We start from the raw sequence: 17,168 nt of genomic DNA on the forward strand, positions 1-17,168 counted from the left end.
TACTTACACCTTGTTGTTCAGTATCGGTTTGAGATATAGCGCGACGTTGGTTGCGACGTCCGAAACGCCGACGAACCGGTCCACGGCGACGACTGCGTGCATTTGGATTTTGTTCAATGTCGGTATACACTTCTTTCAGCACATATTTTGCCGTCCTTCTCTTGGCTTTCCTTAAGCACCTGGAGAACAGGTACAATCTTAAGACGGCGCTCCGAAAGCAATTCCCAAAATATGCCACATAGTGCGGTTAGTCTGAAGTTTGTCTTATGTCGTCGACGTAGTTAAGGAAAGCTTTCTTCATGTTCTTGGGGGGCGGAGCCGATTTGATGTCTACGAAAACAGAGTGCTTTGAGAGAAGGTCATTATGCTCCTTAACTGAGAATGTTAGGCTCCTTGCAGCGAAGAAGAGAGTATGGTCGTTTATGACGCTAAGTGCTGTGGTGGTGCTGACTCACGTGGTGTACGAAGGTCGGGAGTAGCAAGTCCTTAAGTGTCATCACTACCGGGGAAAGGAGAGCTTCAGGTTTCAGGACCACACTTCCGATTTTCCACAAATCGGGTATTTGAAGAGTGGTCAGCGACAGATTGAAGATCTTGGTGAGGTAGATTACCACCGCTGTGCTAGGTGTTTTAGCATCAGCATAACATTCGCCAATGATAACGTTCGTAGGATTGGGTGGTGAAGGTGCTCTCGGTAAATTCTGTGAAGTCGACTCAGTTAGCTTTGTTAAAGTTAACCAGTGGATGTATATGTATATTAAATATTTAGATCTCGACATCGCCTAACCGGATAGCTATACCCTGACATTTATGAGTAGTATCCCTGCTAACGATGTCGCCATCGATAAGATTATATTGCACGGTATTGTGCAGTATGAAGGCTAGGCCTTCACCATTACATAGCTCGCGATTCTTACGTAAGACGTTGAAACCAGCACAACTCAAAAGATATGAGTGGTTTTTTTTGTTTTGAACAGAATGGAAATCACGCTGCCTTTTTGAGCTCCTATGGACCATAGGGATCTTTTGATGGCCACTCGGATGGAGTGGCGGCGCACTGCGCGTACTTGGTTCAGGTTGCACAGCCGCAGAAGCTAATGTTGCAGTAGTGCGATGGCAACATGGGGCCACGTAACTCGTGGTCCACTCTTAATGTGTCTCAAGGCCTGACCAGGTCTTAGGATGGCTCCATCCCTTGCATGCATTACACCTAACCGAGATAAAGTTTGAATTGAGCTTTTTAGCGCAGACGCAGCAGAAAAATACCTCCGGGACTGTACTGAACTCATTGTCAGCACGAGTTAGAATACAGAGCAACCCTGCTTCAAAGAGTTGCTCCAGTGATGACAAACTTAATCTAAAACTCACCAATTTAAAGGGTTGGATCTCCGAAAAAAATAGTCCTTGGCGGGATTAAATCCGCGTCAATAGCGGTAACATAGAACCGGCTGTCGTGGGAATGATCAATCAAAATCATTTTCGTTTGGAAAACTTTTTTATTTGTCAATAATATTAGAGGTTCGACTTTTCCTGTCTTGTCCATAAAAGGTAAGTGTGTTAAAGAAATAAAACAATTTTTGTTTCGTTTCATTTTCGTTTATATATTTCAATTCATTGTTTCACAAGTTTAATATTTTATTTAATGTTCTTGTATAAAAAAGAAAAGTAAATGTGTATTCTTGTTTTATAATATGTTAAGAGGAAAACGAAAGAAATAAAAGTCTCACCAAAATGGGAAAATATTTTAAATTAATTAAAATAAACGCACAAGTTTCTTCTAAATGTTTCAATTGTTAGTTCAATATATGTTTGTTGTTTGTTTCGCAAACATTTTTATAATTTTTTTTAGTATTTCATTTCATTACAAATGTGTGCGGCGGCTCATGCTGCTAGAGCAATTTAAATAACCGCGTTTCAAATTGGAACAGGACATTTGGAAATTGCGTTGAGAATTAATTCTCGTTATTTTCGCTTTTACTTCTTTATATATAACTAAATATATATTTTTTTTTATTATTTTCCCTTATTTTTCGTTTTTATGTATTTTTACTTGTTTTTTTATATTTTTTATTTTTATTTTCATTTTCTTTTTTTATATTTGCTAGTTCTCTTCGTAAATTCAGTTTACAAATAAGTTAAAAAGTGCGCGCAAGCTAATAATTGTTAAGAGTATTTTTTATCTACGCAATACAAGAAATTAAAAAAAAAATTAATATATTACAATCGAAATTAAACCGACGGGGATGGTAAAAAATACCAAACAAATATTTTGTTCAGAACTTGGCTATCATAATACCCCGCAATGGCAAAGAACAAAAATCTTTAATTGTTTTATTTGTTATAAGAATATTTTGAAATATTAAAAATAAAACTAATCTGACATTCGGAAAAAATAAGAAACGTGCGTAGTAGTTGCATAATATATTACTGAACGGGGAAGGCAAATATATGTATGTATATGTAGGGGCGGGTGTTGACGGAGGAGTAAATGAATGTTAAACAATTTTCTCTCGTTGAACGCACGATTCCAAATGTCCCAACCAAAAGTACAGCCGTTTCAAAACAGCCCGTAGCTCATACTATACGGTGGTGGTGTCGACGGACTCGATGCGAGCAGCGCCAGCATCACCGCCTGCAGCAACGTCACCATTTTCAGTAGCACCGCTACCACCTTCAGCTTTCTTCTCATCGAACTTGAGCAACTCCACATTGACTGCGACGGTTTTTGTCTGTTGTGGTTGCGCAGCGTCTCCTTCAGCGCCACTGGCATTACCAGCACCAGCACCACCACCGGTAGTCACTGTCAATGATAAGTCATTCAACGACTTGAGCACCTTTTCGATTTCGTCCTCAGTGCTCGGTGTGCCATTGCGATTGCCAAAATGCAAGTAGCACTTGCCAAATTGACCTATTAAATGGTTTTATTATTAGTTTTCGTCGTAAATAATGTACGCGTGAGTGCGTAGATATGTACAGCTAGGGTCAAGTAATTAATAACGACATGCAGCAATGAAATGTTTTTGTCCTAACACCAATATGTTTTTAATCTGGTAACACTTTTCACTTAATTTAAATTTTAAAATGCTTCCCCTAGCGTTACTTGTCAAAATTTTTTTTCAAACACACCCGTTAGTTTACAAAAAAAAAAAACAAAAACTCAGGCTACTTATCGCATTCTACACTGGCCACCGCAAGCTGAAGAAGCACTTAAATAATAATATTTCTATACTCAGAGTGAAATCCTTCGATATGATTGTTTCAACAAAATCACGACCGCACACATACTGCGCGGTCAATTAAACGATTTTATTTACATTGGCTTTCGTGCTGTCCAGACCCGAATAAATATTTTTTTTTTTTTAACAATATACAAAACGTTGTTAATTATGTGACCGAAAGCTTTTGCAAAATTTAAAATAGTGAAAAGTGTTGTTCAGAATAAAATTAAATTAATAAACTACATATTATTCAAAAAGCAGTGAAATGTCGGTTAATTATACTGAAAAAGTTTGAATTATTCTAGTCAACTTATCATAAGACGACAAGTAATATGATGCAAAAAGCAGCGTTGCTAATTAGGTGACCGCAGCTGTATATAAGAATATAAGCCATTAAATTTACCTTTCCATGAGATATAGAGTGGGTTACATTCGCGCTTACGTAGCTCGGACTTCAAATCCTTTACGCGCACATCTCGCGTAATATTCGAAAGTTTAATGCAGAAATCGCGGGCAAGTCGATTCTTACGCACACGCTGCTGCCGTTGTTGCTGTTGCTGTTTGCGATCACCGCCGGCTCCTTTGCGCTCCTGGCTTTTGCCTTCAACACCTGATTGATCGCCTTCGGACTAAAAGAATAAAAATAAAAAAATATTAGAAACAAGAAAAAATCACACGCATAGCATAAGCGATTTTATCTTGATCAGTGAGCTTGTATGGCAGCTATATTCTGTAGTGGTCCGATCTGAACAAGTTTTACAATTGCCTTGGACAATAATTCATGCTACATGTCGTGAAGATAACTTGTCAAATAAATAAATTTACATAGAAGTATTGGTTTTTGATCGTTCAGTTTGTATGAAAACTGTTCGCTATAGTGGTCCGATGTCTTAGTTCCGAGAAATAAGTAAGTTCTTGAGAAAAGAACATGTACAGAATTTCCGATGGATATCTTAAAATCCGAGGGGCTAGTTCGGGTATACATGGACAGGTGGACGACAGACAGACGGGCATGTCTAAAACGTTATAAATGTAAACTATTTACCTTTGTTGGACGCCTTCTTCTGTTGGGGAAACGGCGGGCTCTGCGAGGATTACGCGCAACAGCATTTGAGACGGCATTTTGCTATTGCGAAAAATAAAATGATATTGTAAAAAAAATTAATTATTTCTTATACAAATTTGCTGGTAGTTTTGTACTTACACCTTGTTGTTCAGTATCGGTTTGAGATATAGCGCGACGTTGGTTGCGACGTCCGAAGCGCCGACGAACCGGTCCACGGCGACGACTGCGTGCATTTGGATTTTGTTCAATGTCGGTATCCACTTCTTTCAGCACAATTACTTTACCGTCCTTCTCTTGGCTTTCCTTAAGCACCTGGAGAACAGGTACAATCTTAAGACGGCGCTCCGAAAGCAATTCCCAAAATATGCCTGTTGGTCGTGGCAACCGTTTGCTGACATGTATAACCTCTGTGGGTGTTACAATCAAATCAACAGGAGTATCGTATTTTTGAAATAGCTCCTTTGGCAGGCTATCAACAACCTATAAGCAAATGTTCGTAATATATTAAAATCATTGGAAATATTTGATGCAAATGCACAGAACACTTGCACGCATAGCTTATCAATTGAATAGCGACGACTATTATTGTAGCGATGAACTTGAGGTCATTAATGTCTAAATATTTATATTTGCTTGGTTCTATTTAGAGATACGCATACATACAAATGTACATATGTACATGTATGGTATTCTTTGCTTTATGCCTTACCTGCAGGTCATGTACCATCGTAGCGATTACTGTGTCAGGCGTAATTGAACCAATTTCGGTAAGCAAGCCAATATCCTGGTCGGCGAAACCGTTACCGCGTCCAATGCGGTAACCATCTCGTGATACTACCACCGAACCAATGACTACCATATCCAACTTAACTTTGTTTTCTAAAGCTGTAAAAGAAACCAAATAGTCTTAATGTAAAGAACTATATAGGAATTATATGTATGTACGTCATTGACAAAGATTATTCAAACCGAATGTTCATCTTTCAAAAATGGCGTTAAAAACTTTTGAACTTACTTATTTCAGTGCGATGTTGCTGAACATCTTGTACATTTAGAATTTCCTTTTTCTGGTCATCTGTGGCGTCAGCAGGCACGTCAACCTTTAAATATATAGCTTTGGAGTCACGCGTTCCTGGTAAATACAAGTTTTTTCCAGCAAGCAGAGTTTCCAATTTAACCGAATGCAAAGCGCGATCGATATTAACCTTGATGTTTTCTATACACATAACATACAAATAAATTTATTGTTAATAAATGTATGTATATAAGTGTAGGATTATATTTTCTTACGAGCTTTTTTGAACTCTTCGGTTTCTGATAGAAGTTTGGCGGCTTTGTCGCTGTCTACAAAACCAGGTATGCGATTGAAAATAGCATTGAAACCGACGCCGCATTTGTTATCCTGAATTTTCTTCCATGTTTGAACACGTAGTGATCGTTTAGTTGGCTCAGCGGGTACATTAGCTAAAAATTTTAATAAAAATAAATAAATGTCCACGAACACATAATAAATATATAAACTTGAATAGAAACGTTATTAAAAAAATGCTAAACATATTTATAACGATTGTAAAATTAACTATGACATCGCAATATCGGACGTGGCGAGCAGTCAGCCTGTTTGCATCTTCTTTGCCTCACCTTCATTTTCATAAACACACGTAACAAATTTATATACAAATTTATTGAAGGAAAAAAATGTCTCTTATTATTAATCGTGCCTAGAGTGAAAATTATGTCATAAACCAGTTTTGCATAAATGTTACTTGTACCAAAAAGTTACCGTTTAAAATAAAATATACTATACTTGGGGGCTCACTTTTTATGAACTATAAAAAATGCAAAAAGTGGTAATAGGGATGAGTTATTGCTTATACACGCCCAAGAAATAGTATTTCATCAAACATTCCCTGCAATTCTACAAATCAACGAAAATAGATCAAAAAAGAAAATTTAATAAATATGTAATTTTTAAATGAGACCATACACATAGCGTTAACAATATACGTGTATATATGCGCGTGCTCATTCCTATTTGGAATTGTTAATGACAGCTAGCGAAAAAGAAAATGAAAAAACGGCGCAATGTTGTTGGCATTCATAAACGATGAGCAAATCATACGAATCATCAACAATCCATACTAAATGCTACACCAATTATGACTGACCTGTACTGTGCACAGTGGTTCTATCGGAGAACTAACTAATCGTTCTTATCCACACAGGCTAAAACGCTTCGTATAGCAAAAACTTAAGCATTTCGGAATTTAAATTACGTTTATACATAGACGCAAAAATTACAAAAACATTGATTACTTAAAAAAATATGACCTTTACCAAATTACGGTATTTGTTTAATTGAAGCATTTACATGTGTACACTCTTGTATATATGTATGTACATAGGTAGCGTTAAGAAACCGTAACTAAATTAGTAGAGAGACGAGCAACAAAATGATGGTAAATCCACAAAGCTTCCTAACACCACTCGCCCCCTTGAAAATCAAAGCTGTCAAATATGAATCATAAAGAACGGTGTGTGTATATTGATAGAAATCGCAATGCTATATTTTTTCGTGCTTTTGTTTTTGCCTATTTTGAAACTCGCCGATCGCGTGAAAGATTGCATATGGACAGCGATGATGATATACGAAATGGTGGTAAAACGAATATGAAAAAAGAGGAGTTTACTCTTTTGTACATAGAAAGAAAGTGTTGGAACAAATTTGGAAAGTATTAGGAACAAGAAGCAATTTAAAATTGTTAGTATTTAAAAACACTTAAATTTCGCGCTTAAAAGTGTAGTTATGTACAAAATCCTAGGAGCATTTACACAAAGTACTACAATAGTTCTAGGTAAAATTTCATGTTTTTGTGAAATCATAATTTGAAACAATTTTTTAACAAAGTATACATTGATGTATAAGTTTCAATATAATAAAAGGAAAATAATAATAATTTTCTAGAGAAATAAATGCTGTTAGCTCAAGCTATTCTTTATGAACCTTTTGAACTTCGACTAATTAAACCGATTTAGACAACTCTTCCGAAGAATGCAAGAAACAAAATTTACCGCGACAGACGTAAATGCATTTGATGAACCGTATAACAAAAAATATTTGTTAAAATTAATTTTCCCAATAAAACGCATTATACATGGTATCGAAATTGTTATATGTTTAGCATAAAGTTTAAAATAAAAAATATACTTCATTCAACCACTTACTTGTAGAAGACACTTCCGGAGTAGCGTTTGAACCATTTTCCGCAGCGTTAGCTGCGTCTGCAACCGAGGTATTGTTTTGATTTTCCATTTTTAGCGGTTTCGCGAAGATTGCACCTTTTATTCTTCTTCACTAGTGTCACTATAAAGCGCGTAATTCACTCAATAATTTTTCTTTTGCTATAATTTGACAATTTTCTGCTGGGCTGCTATCGAACCAAAAAACCACGTTTTTTCGCCTCTTTCCTATCGTACGTAGCGGCACTCGTCCCGTTCGATACTATTTTGTTGTTGTGCTCTTCCCACCAGCAGTACTAGGCGCACTGTACTTGTACCTGAACGAGAGTTTTCTACCTACGTCCCTTTTCCACTGCTGTACTCCAGAGGAAGCTAGTTGCTGCTTTGGATTTTCTTCTTTCAATTTTTTTTTCTAATTTCACCGACTATGAAGTTGGTAAAATAAAATTTTTTCGACAATTTAAATTCGCCAAAATATTATGAACGCGAAAATTGTTAGCACACAATCTCGTCGTGCGACTTTTTAGCTGCTTTACTTTCTTCTTTTCAACGAGAGAAAATTTGTTTTTGGGGGGGGTTGACAGAGATATCACGTCAGCTGCAGAAATAGAATTTCTTGTCTGTGCGATGCAGAGCTGGAACGAAACTGTGACGATTTTCACCAATTTTTTTTCCAAATACCAAATGGGAGAGTTCTTAATAGAATCTCCCCTCATTAATGTGTTACAATCAACACAAGTGCGAATGCGAAAGCATTATAACTCTGATAGCTGCAGATACCATACGATAGTTAATAGCTTGTGTTAGAAAGAAAGAGCTAATATGTAAACAAAGTGCAGCCAATTTATCTCATTTTGTACTACAGGGTTAGTCAGATGTAAATAAATGGAATTGTTGAAATGATGTGGCTCTTATCGCTTTATAATGAATGGCATCATTTTAATTTGAAATTGCTTCACATTTTTTTTAATTTTAAAAATATTCTTTATCATAAAAAACAGTGAATGTTAAATATTAATATATATCAATAAAGTAGAACTAATTACAAACGTTAATGACCCTTGTTCTTACGTCAGTCTAAAGAAATGTACACAAAATTTATATTAACTCCGATCTACTCATTTATTTATATAAATACGTTTTTATATATAAAAACGCCCTAGATTAAAATTGGAAAGTCTTATTTTCTATATTATTATAGACTATCACTGTTACGACCCTTAACTTAACCGCAATAAATACATAGAGGTGTATGTACGTTTCTCTCTTAACCCCAAAAATTAAGCACAAGCAGGAAATCGATAGCGTTTCAAATCACAGGAAATTTAAGGTAGGGAATTGTAACATTCAATGTAGCTACCCCTCATCGAATGGCCTGTGCCATATGTAGTGGTGTAACCATGAGGGTCAATTCTGCGTCTTTTAAGTTAGCCCCTCGTAAGTTGGCTTCTTGCAAATCACTGCCAGATAAATTGCAACGTTCCAAATCTGCTCCGGCGAGTACTGCAGACCGTAAATTACAATTCTTCATGTTGGCATCTTTTAAATTAGCTACTCGCAAATTTATTCCAGCCATATTACTACTCTCCAAGCAAGCACCTTTTAAATTAACCCCCTCTAGATTAGTACGTACACCGGTCGGATCCTCAAAATTACATCCACGCAAATTGGCACCTTCCATATTGGCACACAAACCCTTAACTGATACCAATTGCGAGCATTCCAAGTTCGCATAGGCTAAGTCGGTGCGCTCCAGGCAGCAATATGTCAAATTGGCATGCGATAAATTACACCTTTGCATACAAGCATACTGAAAGTATACAAATGTGTATAATTGACTATACAAATGTAAGTTTATTTAAAAAAAATAATAAAATAAGTTTCTCACCTTAAAATTTATGTTGCGAAAATCAAGCTTGCGCAAGTCAGCACCAGCAAGATTCACACCTTGAAAACGTAGCTCACTAGCATGGGGTGTTTGTATCAAAGCTTTGATAACGTCCCGACGAGTGAGCGGTATATCGTCGATTGATCTATTAATTTGTAAAAGTTGTGGCTCTAACTGACTAATAAGTGAGTATATACCGAAGAATCTAGCTTCCTCCAAAATACCCTCAAGACTCACGTTAGCGTCCACAATAAGTTGCCCATGCCGCAAGTAGTTGATAATTGGTTCAAAGTAATGAGGGCTACGATCAATAAGATAGGCACCTTGTTCATCTTGTTCACTAGGTAACATTCCATCTTGGGAGAACATACGGGCCAGCATACTATCTGGCTCCTTGCTAACTAACGTACACAAAGTAGTTACATACACCTTTCCTCCAACATTCAATTTTACCCATTTTGACGAAGGAAAAATTTTGTTGCTTTCAACAGATACATCAGAGGAATCTAGTTTAGCATTTTTCGATTGTTCGGACTTTACTGGAGAATGAGTACTTTTTCCAGATATATAACTATCAATTGTTGAACGCTCCATTTTCGCCTACAAAAATAAAAATAAACTAAAATATATGAGCAAATAAAAAATATATTTTGATAATTTATTTACCTTCAGGTTTGACATTTGCCTTTTCTTTGATGTTTTGATCAGAGAACGTAATACACGTTCTTTGTTTTGATATACGTAATCACGTAAAACGGTGTGATTAGTTCTAACGTTAAAAACCACACATATGTTTTATTTCACATATATGTATTAAAATTGACTTCTTAAATCTTTAACACGAATTTCTTTTCAATTCTTTTTTCTGTTCATTTTGAAAATTTATATCACACAATATACGCAAAAGTATTGAAATTTGTATTAATATTAACATCTTAACGAATTAACTGTTAGCACTTTACATATCTCTTCTTCATACTGAGATCAAATACTTTAAAAACCGTAAGTTTAGTAATACTGTATTTAATATGTATTATAATATCTTAATGGCTTAACTGATAATAATCTACATATATATCGTATATACGGAAATCAAAGACATTAATAACGTCAAGTTTGATATTATTGTATGTGGTAAGAGCTGTAAGTCACCAATTCGTTAAATCACCAGTTAATTACCCAATAATGCTCCCAAAGATCAGAATTTGTATTAGCTTTTTAAGGCACAACTCACAATTCCAACCGAAACTCTTGTGTTCGTGTGATCGTACATCCTTTTCTTACGGAGAGGTTTTATAACACTAAACAGTTATCGATATGTCCCACACTCGTGACTAATTGCACTTTAAGAAATTACGATATCTAATCGCAACGTCAATGAAATCTGTGAATGAAATTGTGTGAAACTTATCATATGTATTACATTTTTACTTCTTGTCTATTATTTTGAAATTTAATTAAAAATGCCATCAACTGGTGATCAAAAGATCGATGATGCAGGTGAGTTTATAAATGGTTACTTATCAAAACATATAGAAACATTTTCATTATCTTGTTTATAGCGGACGTGCGCAATTATTTTCTTAAACTGCTGGAGCAGGATAGAGATCTTTCCTCCGGAATAGCCGCAATTAAAACTCTGCTAATGATTCTTGAGAAAAAACAATGTGAGTATACTGAAATATAAAACTATTTTGCACAAAGATTAGGATTATATATATATTATTTCAGTTGATACCATACACATTTTACACACCACAATGCGTGATGCAGTGGCAGCAATGCGCAACACAGATTTATCCATAGCAGCTGTAGTGTCTGGTGGTGAGCTATTTTGTCGTTTCATTACACTCAGTTTGGATGACAAGCACATGGAAGAATGTCGACAAATTATGTTGCACCGTGGCAAAATTTTTCTAACAAAGCTTTTAAACTCGCGCAATGTTATCGCTCAACAGGCCAAGAAATTTGTCAACGATGGCTGCCGTGTGTTGACCCATTCGCGTTCGCGTGTTGTGTTAAAGGCGCTCATAAGCGCAGCAAAAAATAAAGAATTTCATGTTTATGTAACACAAGGTGGTCCAGATAATTCAGGGTAGGTATTTTATTCTGTAAAAAAATACTAGTTAATATCGATTACCTTTTTTCAGTGCTCAAATGGTGTCCGATCTTGAAAAAGCTGGAATAAGTAGCACACTAATTTTGGATTCGGCTACAGGATATGTTATGGAATCGGTGGATTTTGTTATGGTCGGAGCCGAAGCTGTAGTTGAAAGCGGTGGCATAATAAACCGAATCGGTACTTTTACCATGGGCTTGTGCGCGCGTGAGATGAAGAAGCCTTTCTATGTTTTGGCGGAAAGCTTCAAATTCACACGACTTTATCCTCTAAACCAGCGCGATTTACCCGACGAATATAAAGTATATACATACATGTAACATATTAACATTATTACTATTTTATTTTTTAATGTTTCAGTATTCCCGTAAGCATCTGGTAGATGTATCTAAAGTGCATCCTCAAGTGGATTATACACCACCAGCTTATATAACATTGTTGTTTACTGATTTGGGTATTCTTACTCCATCGGCTGTTAGTGACGAATTGATTAAGCTTTACATGTAATTATAGCAATTTTTATTAAAGAAATATAAAGAGTAAAATAATAATGATTAGTGTATGATTACATTTCGAACATATTTTGATTATTTAAATTTTATTAGTTATAATAATTGTGGATTTTAAGCAACATAAAACACATGTAAAACATTTTAATTCATAAGCATATTATTTAATAATAAATTTATGAAGATAATAGTAAAGGTATGTATTATTTTTGTATATAATGAAATTTAATATTGATAAATATAGTAAATTTTACACATTTATTACAAAAACAAAAACTAACTCAAGCCTAAGGAACGCCTCCAGCGATTAGCAGTGCTATTATTATCCTGCTGATTGTGCTCATGTGCAAATTCCATAAACATATTTGCATTCTCATCTTCATCACTCGAGCCTTCACTAGTATAATCTTCTGAATCATCATCGTCGTCATCATCGTCATCATAATCATCATCAAGCTCATCTAAATCCGCAGCTGCCTGAAAATACTTTTTATGATACTTAATTATATTTCAAAATTAATTGGTGCATCACCTGCCCGGTTTGTATGTTGATTTCTATTTGCAAACGTATATCCATAATGAGAAAGACTGTTGTCACTAGCATCGGTATAGTTATTCTACTTTTCCAAGCCAAATCGGTTAGAAAGAGAAAAACTTCGCCGAATTGTGTATTCATTTTCATTTAACTTTCTAATACTATTTTATTTCCTTTTTGTCTTCCTCATCCAATTCTTGGTGCTGGTCGGAGGTATTTTGGGCTGGATCTTGTTGTAACTGATCGTGTTTGACAATATGGACCAGTTCACCAACAGATAAAGCCTGTACTGGTTGAAGATGTCTATAGAATTCAATGTTGTTCAAAGGTTGTTCTAAGGCTAACACTTCATTGTTGTTATCGGCGTCACCACTATTCAGTAGTTGACGAAGACAGTCGTTACGCTTCTCAGTTAGGGCTTCCACTAAATTAGCACCTTTTTTGATTTTTTGCAATTTTCTTTCTATAATGAACAAAAACAAAACGAATTAAAAAAATACAAAATTCGTTTAAAATTTTTACGTTAAAAATGCCGCTTTCTTTTTTTTATTGTTTTAACATACCGAGTCCACGTAAGTAATTGTCAGAATCAGGCAAAGGTTCAAGGCAATGATCAGGTTTATTGATTCCGTCAATCTTTGTTGAAGTTGACGGTTTGTCGCTCCGGTTTTTTGCTGGAGTAGGTGTGAAGTTGTCCTCAAATTCCAAAAGCGCTTTTTCAAGTTTTTCCTCGCCTTGCTGTTGATGCACACCGTTTTCCCTTGTACCGTTCTCAACCGAATTATTCTGTTGGCCTGAGTTTTGAACTAGCCAAGGATCTGTCATTTTCTTGCCAAAACACTATAATTGACACTAAAGATTACAACAAAACTAAATTATTTGTTGTGTAGATCGCATTTTGAGTTTGCTTAGTTTTTAATCAAAACATTCAATTATAAACAAATGGTAAACTGTTTTACAAATTCACTACAAATGAATTTGCAATTTCTTTTTCTTTTCACAAAACCATTCACGGTAATTGTGAGTAGGTGGTTCTCAAAGAATTTACCACGCCATATTTAATACAAAAATACTGCTGCAGAATATTAATTACTGTAATAAAATTAATATTTTTGTATATTTATATATAGCAATAATAACTTTTAATTAATATCATGGTAGAATATAGATAATTTATATTTTATATTACATGACAGAAAAGCTTTTACTTTCGAAAGTAGCGAAATGCTAAGGAGTAATCATTTATAATATGTATATAAGATCCGTTTTCGATCAGTTCCATAGATTAGAGTAATAAATGGATAAATTGTAATTTATAAGTTGTGATCGATAAAATATAAAAATATATATACATTTTGATTTAAAGAAATCACACATTATGCGCAATGATTTTGTACGATCTAGAAAGAAAGAAGAAGCACATGACTCGTGCAATACCGCTAAAAAATATTTACAAATTTGCTAGTTTTTCTGATTCTTGTTTAAATTAAAGTTTATATTATTATATATAAATAAATCAAAAAATGGTTACGCCGCCAGACTCTATAACAATGGATACACAAGGAAGTAATGTTGTGCTGCAGGATCTGAAGTTGCGTCAAATAAATTGCGAACTCAATCCTCTGACTCGTTCTGATGGTTCCGCTTTGTTCACGCAAGGTTTGTTTAACGTGTATTTTGATGAATTACATATTTCTTGAAAATACTTTTAATGAAGGAGGAACCTGTGTACTTACATCGATGCTTGGTCCAGTTGAAGTAAAATCTCAGAACCTTAACATAGAAAAGGCGCATGTTGAGTGTATCTACCGCCCAAAAGCTGGCATCCCAACAATAGAAGATAAATTGACGGAGACCGTTATACGTGATACATGTGAGTCAGCTTTACTTACTATGCTTCATCCACGGACAGCTATCTTTATACAAATACAGGAATTGGATGATCGATGTGGTGTAAGAAAAATGGTCAAAAAACTAATTTTATTATTACATATACAAAATTTTAGATTGAAGCTTGTGCAATAAATGGTGCATGCTTAGCGTTGCTGATTGGTGGTGTGCCGATGAAATTCACTATCGCTGCGGTACATTGCATAGTAGACAAAGACGACAAGGTAGTACTGGATCCTGACCATTGTGAAGCCATAGGAAAACGTGCTAGTTTTGTATTTGTTTTTGATAGTTTGGATAAGAATTTAGTAACAGTTCACACAAGTGGTCGCTTTCGCATGGGTCAATTTAATGATGCTGAATGCATGAGTCGTGCAGCAAGTCAGATAATATTTAATTTTTACCGGCGAATCATTTCTAATTTCCATAACAAATCATTGCTCACCGCTGATAGTAAGGCACGTAATACAGAAGTGGAGTCGGTAGTGAAATCAGAACAAATGGATATATAGTAAATCTAAATCACAAATAAAAAAGGTAAATTTAAAACAATTCAGTAGTTGATAACTTTATTTATGTTAAAAACTTTTTGAATGAAACTGTCCAATGGAGCTAATATAAAGTGGTGTGCCCTTAAGCACTTGAGAATTGGAATCGTTAACTTTAGTTACAACAAAATCTCCAATGGTGATTTCTCTCTTGATTCCTTTATCGTCCGTGAGCATCATGCTTGGCACTATGACTTTGATGTTAGCATCATTCCGCCCGAACCAGCATTCGTCTGATCTCTTACTCTTCCCCTCAATAAGTATCAGCTCTTCACGACCAACGAAAAATGTGTGCAAATCGGTAGCTTCTTGACGAAACACCTGAACCATTCGTTGCAATCGTTCTGTTTTAACGGCAGTTGGAACATCATCTTTGTAACGTCGATGTGCAGTCGTTCGTTCACGCATACTATATGCGAACAGAAAAGCTACATTGTAGCGAACTTGTTTCATAAGTGTTAATGTATCTTTGAATTCCTCCTCAGTTTCTCCGCAAAATCCACAAATAAAATCGCTGGAGAGTCCAACATTTGGCAGGATTGTTCGAATTGTATCCACTAACTTCAGATATGCATTTCTTGTGTAACCACGTCGCATACGTTCCAATACAGCGTCGTTACCCGACTGTGCAGGCAGATGTAAATTTTTACAGACATTCGGATAGTCACGTATGACCCGTAACACGTCTTCGGAAAAGTCTTTGGGATGTGGCGAGGTGAAACGTATGCGCATTTCAGGCGCTGCTTCAGCCACTTGGCTCAATAATTCATCAAAGCGCATTCCTCCAATTTTAGGCTTATATACCGTACTGAAACCAGGTGCTATTTTTTTATTTGCTAATTCCGGCTTGCTATCAGTAGTTGTGCTAATATCACGATAGCTATTGACATTTTGACCCAGCAATGTGACTTCTTTAACGCCGCTATCTCGCAAAGCTTGGACTTCTTGTACTATTGAATCTATTGGGCGTGAACGTTCACGGCCACGTGTAAACGGAACGATACAGTAAGAACACATATTGTCACATCCACGCATTATCGAAACGAAAGCAGTAGGCGATTCTGCATTTAAGCGTACAGGCATCACATCGGCATATGTCTCGTCCAGTGAGAGCAGCACATTTATGGCAGACTGTTGATAATGTCGCGACACCGCTAGAAGGCGTGGAAGATCTTTGTAGCTATCTGGTCCAGCAATTACATCAACACATTTCTCACGTTCAAGTAAACGTTCCTTAAGACGTTCAGCCATGCATCCTAAAACAGTAATTTGCAAGGGCCCAGTACGAGGCGAACGTCGCTCCTTCATGGCATGCAAGTGTTTTAGACGATTCCATATTTTCTGTTCCGCACCATCACGTATAGCGCAGGTCACTAAAATAATAACATCAGCCTGTTGCGCTTCCTGACAACGCTGGTATCCGTTTTGCTGTAGAACGGCCCATACCACTTCGGTGTCATTGGTGTTCATTTGACAACCGTATACTTCAAAAAATACTTTGCGTCCTTGACCGCTATAGTTTTCCGGTATTAAGTAAGGCACATGAAATTCCTCGTTTTTATCATCTTCGATATGTGTGGGCACTCGCTTGACATTGAAAAATTCCTGCAGCCCTGGTCCTGCTGTTACTTTTGCTAGAAATGTCTTACGTGTGTTTAGCGGCTTAACGGCGTTACTTGCTTCTGTACTCAACTTTTTACAAAACGTGCTTTGTTGTAACAATCTTGCGTTACGTAGTAGACTGATTGCTGGTAATGCTTTTATTTGACGACTTACCCCCTGAGCTTTCATTATTATTTAACTAATTAATATTTTTGAGTTCATAGCCAATTATGGAGTACTGGTGGATATTGTAGTTGCCCAGCTGACTCGAGAGAGACTCAGCTGTTTCGTATGTAAACAATTTTGTTCTTATGGTCCATTCACAATTGTTGCATAATTCCATCTGTTACAGGGTGTTCATTATTAGAATTTCTATTTTGTATATTTACATGTACTGTGTTAGTTTTTCAGTTAGAGCGCAAACTTTTGAATTGCTATTAATTGTTGATGTTAGTATTGTTAGGATATGTTAGGAAATAGTCGTATGACAGCGGAAAAGAAAAAATATTAAAAAGGATATCCATTCTATTTGTTTTGTGATGTTGTATCGGTT

At 35.8% G+C, this 17,168-nt stretch overlaps 6 protein-coding genes across 6 annotated transcripts; 2 read left to right on the forward strand and 4 right to left on the reverse strand.

Moving 5' to 3' along the window:
• Positions 1-2,191: 2,191 nt before the first annotated feature.
• Positions 2,192-8,179, reverse strand: LOC105231075 (methenyltetrahydrofolate synthase domain-containing protein). The gene is made up of 8 exons (XM_011212174.4): positions 7,510-8,179; positions 5,575-5,748; positions 5,300-5,500; positions 4,994-5,169; positions 4,423-4,764; positions 4,264-4,344; positions 3,622-3,847; positions 2,192-2,908 (listed from the first exon to the last, which is right to left on the reverse strand). The coding sequence occupies exons 1-8, from the start codon at positions 7,595-7,597 to the stop codon at positions 2,580-2,582; spliced, it is 1,617 nt and encodes a 538-aa protein (XP_011210476.1). The 5' UTR covers positions 7,598-8,179; the 3' UTR covers positions 2,192-2,579.
• Positions 8,180-8,571: 392 nt separating this feature from the next.
• Positions 8,572-10,607, reverse strand: LOC105231076 (BTB/POZ domain-containing protein KCTD9). Its single transcript, XM_011212175.4, has 3 exons — positions 10,079-10,607; positions 9,413-10,012; positions 8,572-9,334 (listed from the first exon to the last, which is right to left on the reverse strand). The coding sequence occupies exons 1-3, from the start codon at positions 10,091-10,093 to the stop codon at positions 8,888-8,890; spliced, it is 1,062 nt and encodes a 353-aa protein (XP_011210477.1). The 5' UTR covers positions 10,094-10,607; the 3' UTR covers positions 8,572-8,887.
• A 143-nt stretch (positions 10,608-10,750) lies between these two features.
• LOC105231077 (translation initiation factor eIF-2B subunit alpha) lies at positions 10,751-12,082 on the forward strand. Its single transcript, XM_011212176.4, has 5 exons — positions 10,751-10,912; positions 10,975-11,079; positions 11,144-11,507; positions 11,563-11,833; positions 11,892-12,082. Exons 1-5 carry the CDS (start codon positions 10,876-10,878, stop codon positions 12,036-12,038), a joined length of 924 nt encoding a protein of 307 aa, XP_011210478.1. The 5' UTR covers positions 10,751-10,875; the 3' UTR covers positions 12,039-12,082.
• Positions 12,083-12,178: 96 nt separating this feature from the next.
• On the reverse strand, positions 12,179-13,564 carry LOC105231078 (uncharacterized). Its single transcript, XM_029552360.2, has 3 exons — positions 13,139-13,564; positions 12,573-13,038; positions 12,179-12,517 (listed from the first exon to the last, which is right to left on the reverse strand). Exons 1-2 carry the CDS (start codon positions 13,398-13,400, stop codon positions 12,737-12,739), a joined length of 564 nt encoding a protein of 187 aa, XP_029408220.1. The 5' UTR covers positions 13,401-13,564; the 3' UTR covers positions 12,179-12,517; positions 12,573-12,736.
• A 408-nt stretch (positions 13,565-13,972) lies between these two features.
• On the forward strand, positions 13,973-15,019 carry LOC105231081 (exosome complex component RRP46). Its single transcript, XM_011212180.4, has 3 exons — positions 13,973-14,234; positions 14,293-14,528; positions 14,582-15,019. The coding sequence occupies exons 1-3, from the start codon at positions 14,099-14,101 to the stop codon at positions 14,975-14,977; spliced, it is 768 nt and encodes a 255-aa protein (XP_011210482.2). The 5' UTR covers positions 13,973-14,098; the 3' UTR covers positions 14,978-15,019.
• On the reverse strand, positions 15,008-16,905 carry LOC105231080 (CDK5RAP1-like protein). The gene has a single exon (XM_011212179.4). It carries the CDS (start codon positions 16,802-16,804, stop codon positions 15,044-15,046), a length of 1,761 nt encoding a protein of 586 aa, XP_011210481.2. The 5' UTR covers positions 16,805-16,905; the 3' UTR covers positions 15,008-15,043.
• Between the last annotated feature and the right edge of the window lie 263 nt (positions 16,906-17,168).

The sequence above is a fragment of the Bactrocera dorsalis genome, chromosome 2 (assembly GCF_023373825.1).
Source record: "Bactrocera dorsalis isolate Fly_Bdor chromosome 2, ASM2337382v1, whole genome shotgun sequence".
Lineage (NCBI taxonomy): Eukaryota > Metazoa > Arthropoda > Insecta > Diptera > Tephritidae > Bactrocera > Bactrocera dorsalis.

Bases quoted from the DNA above. Each gene is read 5' to 3' on its own strand.
- LOC105231081 (XM_011212180.4), top strand. From the start codon at position 14,099: ATGGTTACGCCGCCAGACTCTATAACAATGGATACACAAGGAAGTAAT. The intron at 14,235-14,292 runs GTTTGTTTAACG...CTTTTAATGAAG, and splicing joins TTCCGCTTTGTTCACGCAAG to GAGGAACCTGTGTACTTACA. The intron at 14,529-14,581 runs GTAAGAAAAATG...ACAAAATTTTAG, and splicing joins AATTGGATGATCGATGTGGT to ATTGAAGCTTGTGCAATAAA.
- LOC105231076 (XM_011212175.4), bottom strand. The intron at 9,335-9,412 runs GTGAGAAACTTA...GTATACTTTCAG, and splicing joins TTCGCAACATAAATTTTAAG to TATGCTTGTATGCAAAGGTG.
- LOC105231077 (XM_011212176.4), top strand. From the start codon at position 10,876: ATGCCATCAACTGGTGATCAAAAGATCGATGATGCAG. The intron at 11,080-11,143 runs GTGAGTATACTG...ATATTATTTCAG, and splicing joins GATTCTTGAGAAAAAACAAT to TTGATACCATACACATTTTA. The intron at 11,834-11,891 runs GTATATACATAC...TTAATGTTTCAG, and splicing joins ATTTACCCGACGAATATAAA to TATTCCCGTAAGCATCTGGT.
- LOC105231075 (XM_011212174.4), bottom strand. From the start codon at position 7,597: ATGGAAAATCAAAACAATACCTCGGTTGCAGACGCAGCTAACGCTGCG. The intron at 5,501-5,574 runs GTAAGAAAATAT...TTATGTGTATAG, and splicing joins CGAAGAGTTCAAAAAAGCTC to AAAACATCAAGGTTAATATC. The intron at 3,848-4,263 runs GTAAATAGTTTA...TTATTCTTTTAG, and splicing joins GAAGAAGGCGTCCAACAAAG to TCCGAAGGCGATCAATCAGG.
- LOC105231078 (XM_029552360.2), bottom strand. From the start codon at position 13,400: ATGACAGATCCTTGGCTAGTTCAAAACTCAGGCCAACAGAATAATTCG. The intron at 13,039-13,138 runs GTATGTTAAAAC...TGTTCATTATAG, and splicing joins CAATTACTTACGTGGACTCG to AAAGAAAATTGCAAAAAATC.
- LOC105231080 (XM_011212179.4), bottom strand. From the start codon at position 16,804: ATGAAAGCTCAGGGGGTAAGTCGTCAAATAAAAGCATTACCAGCAATC.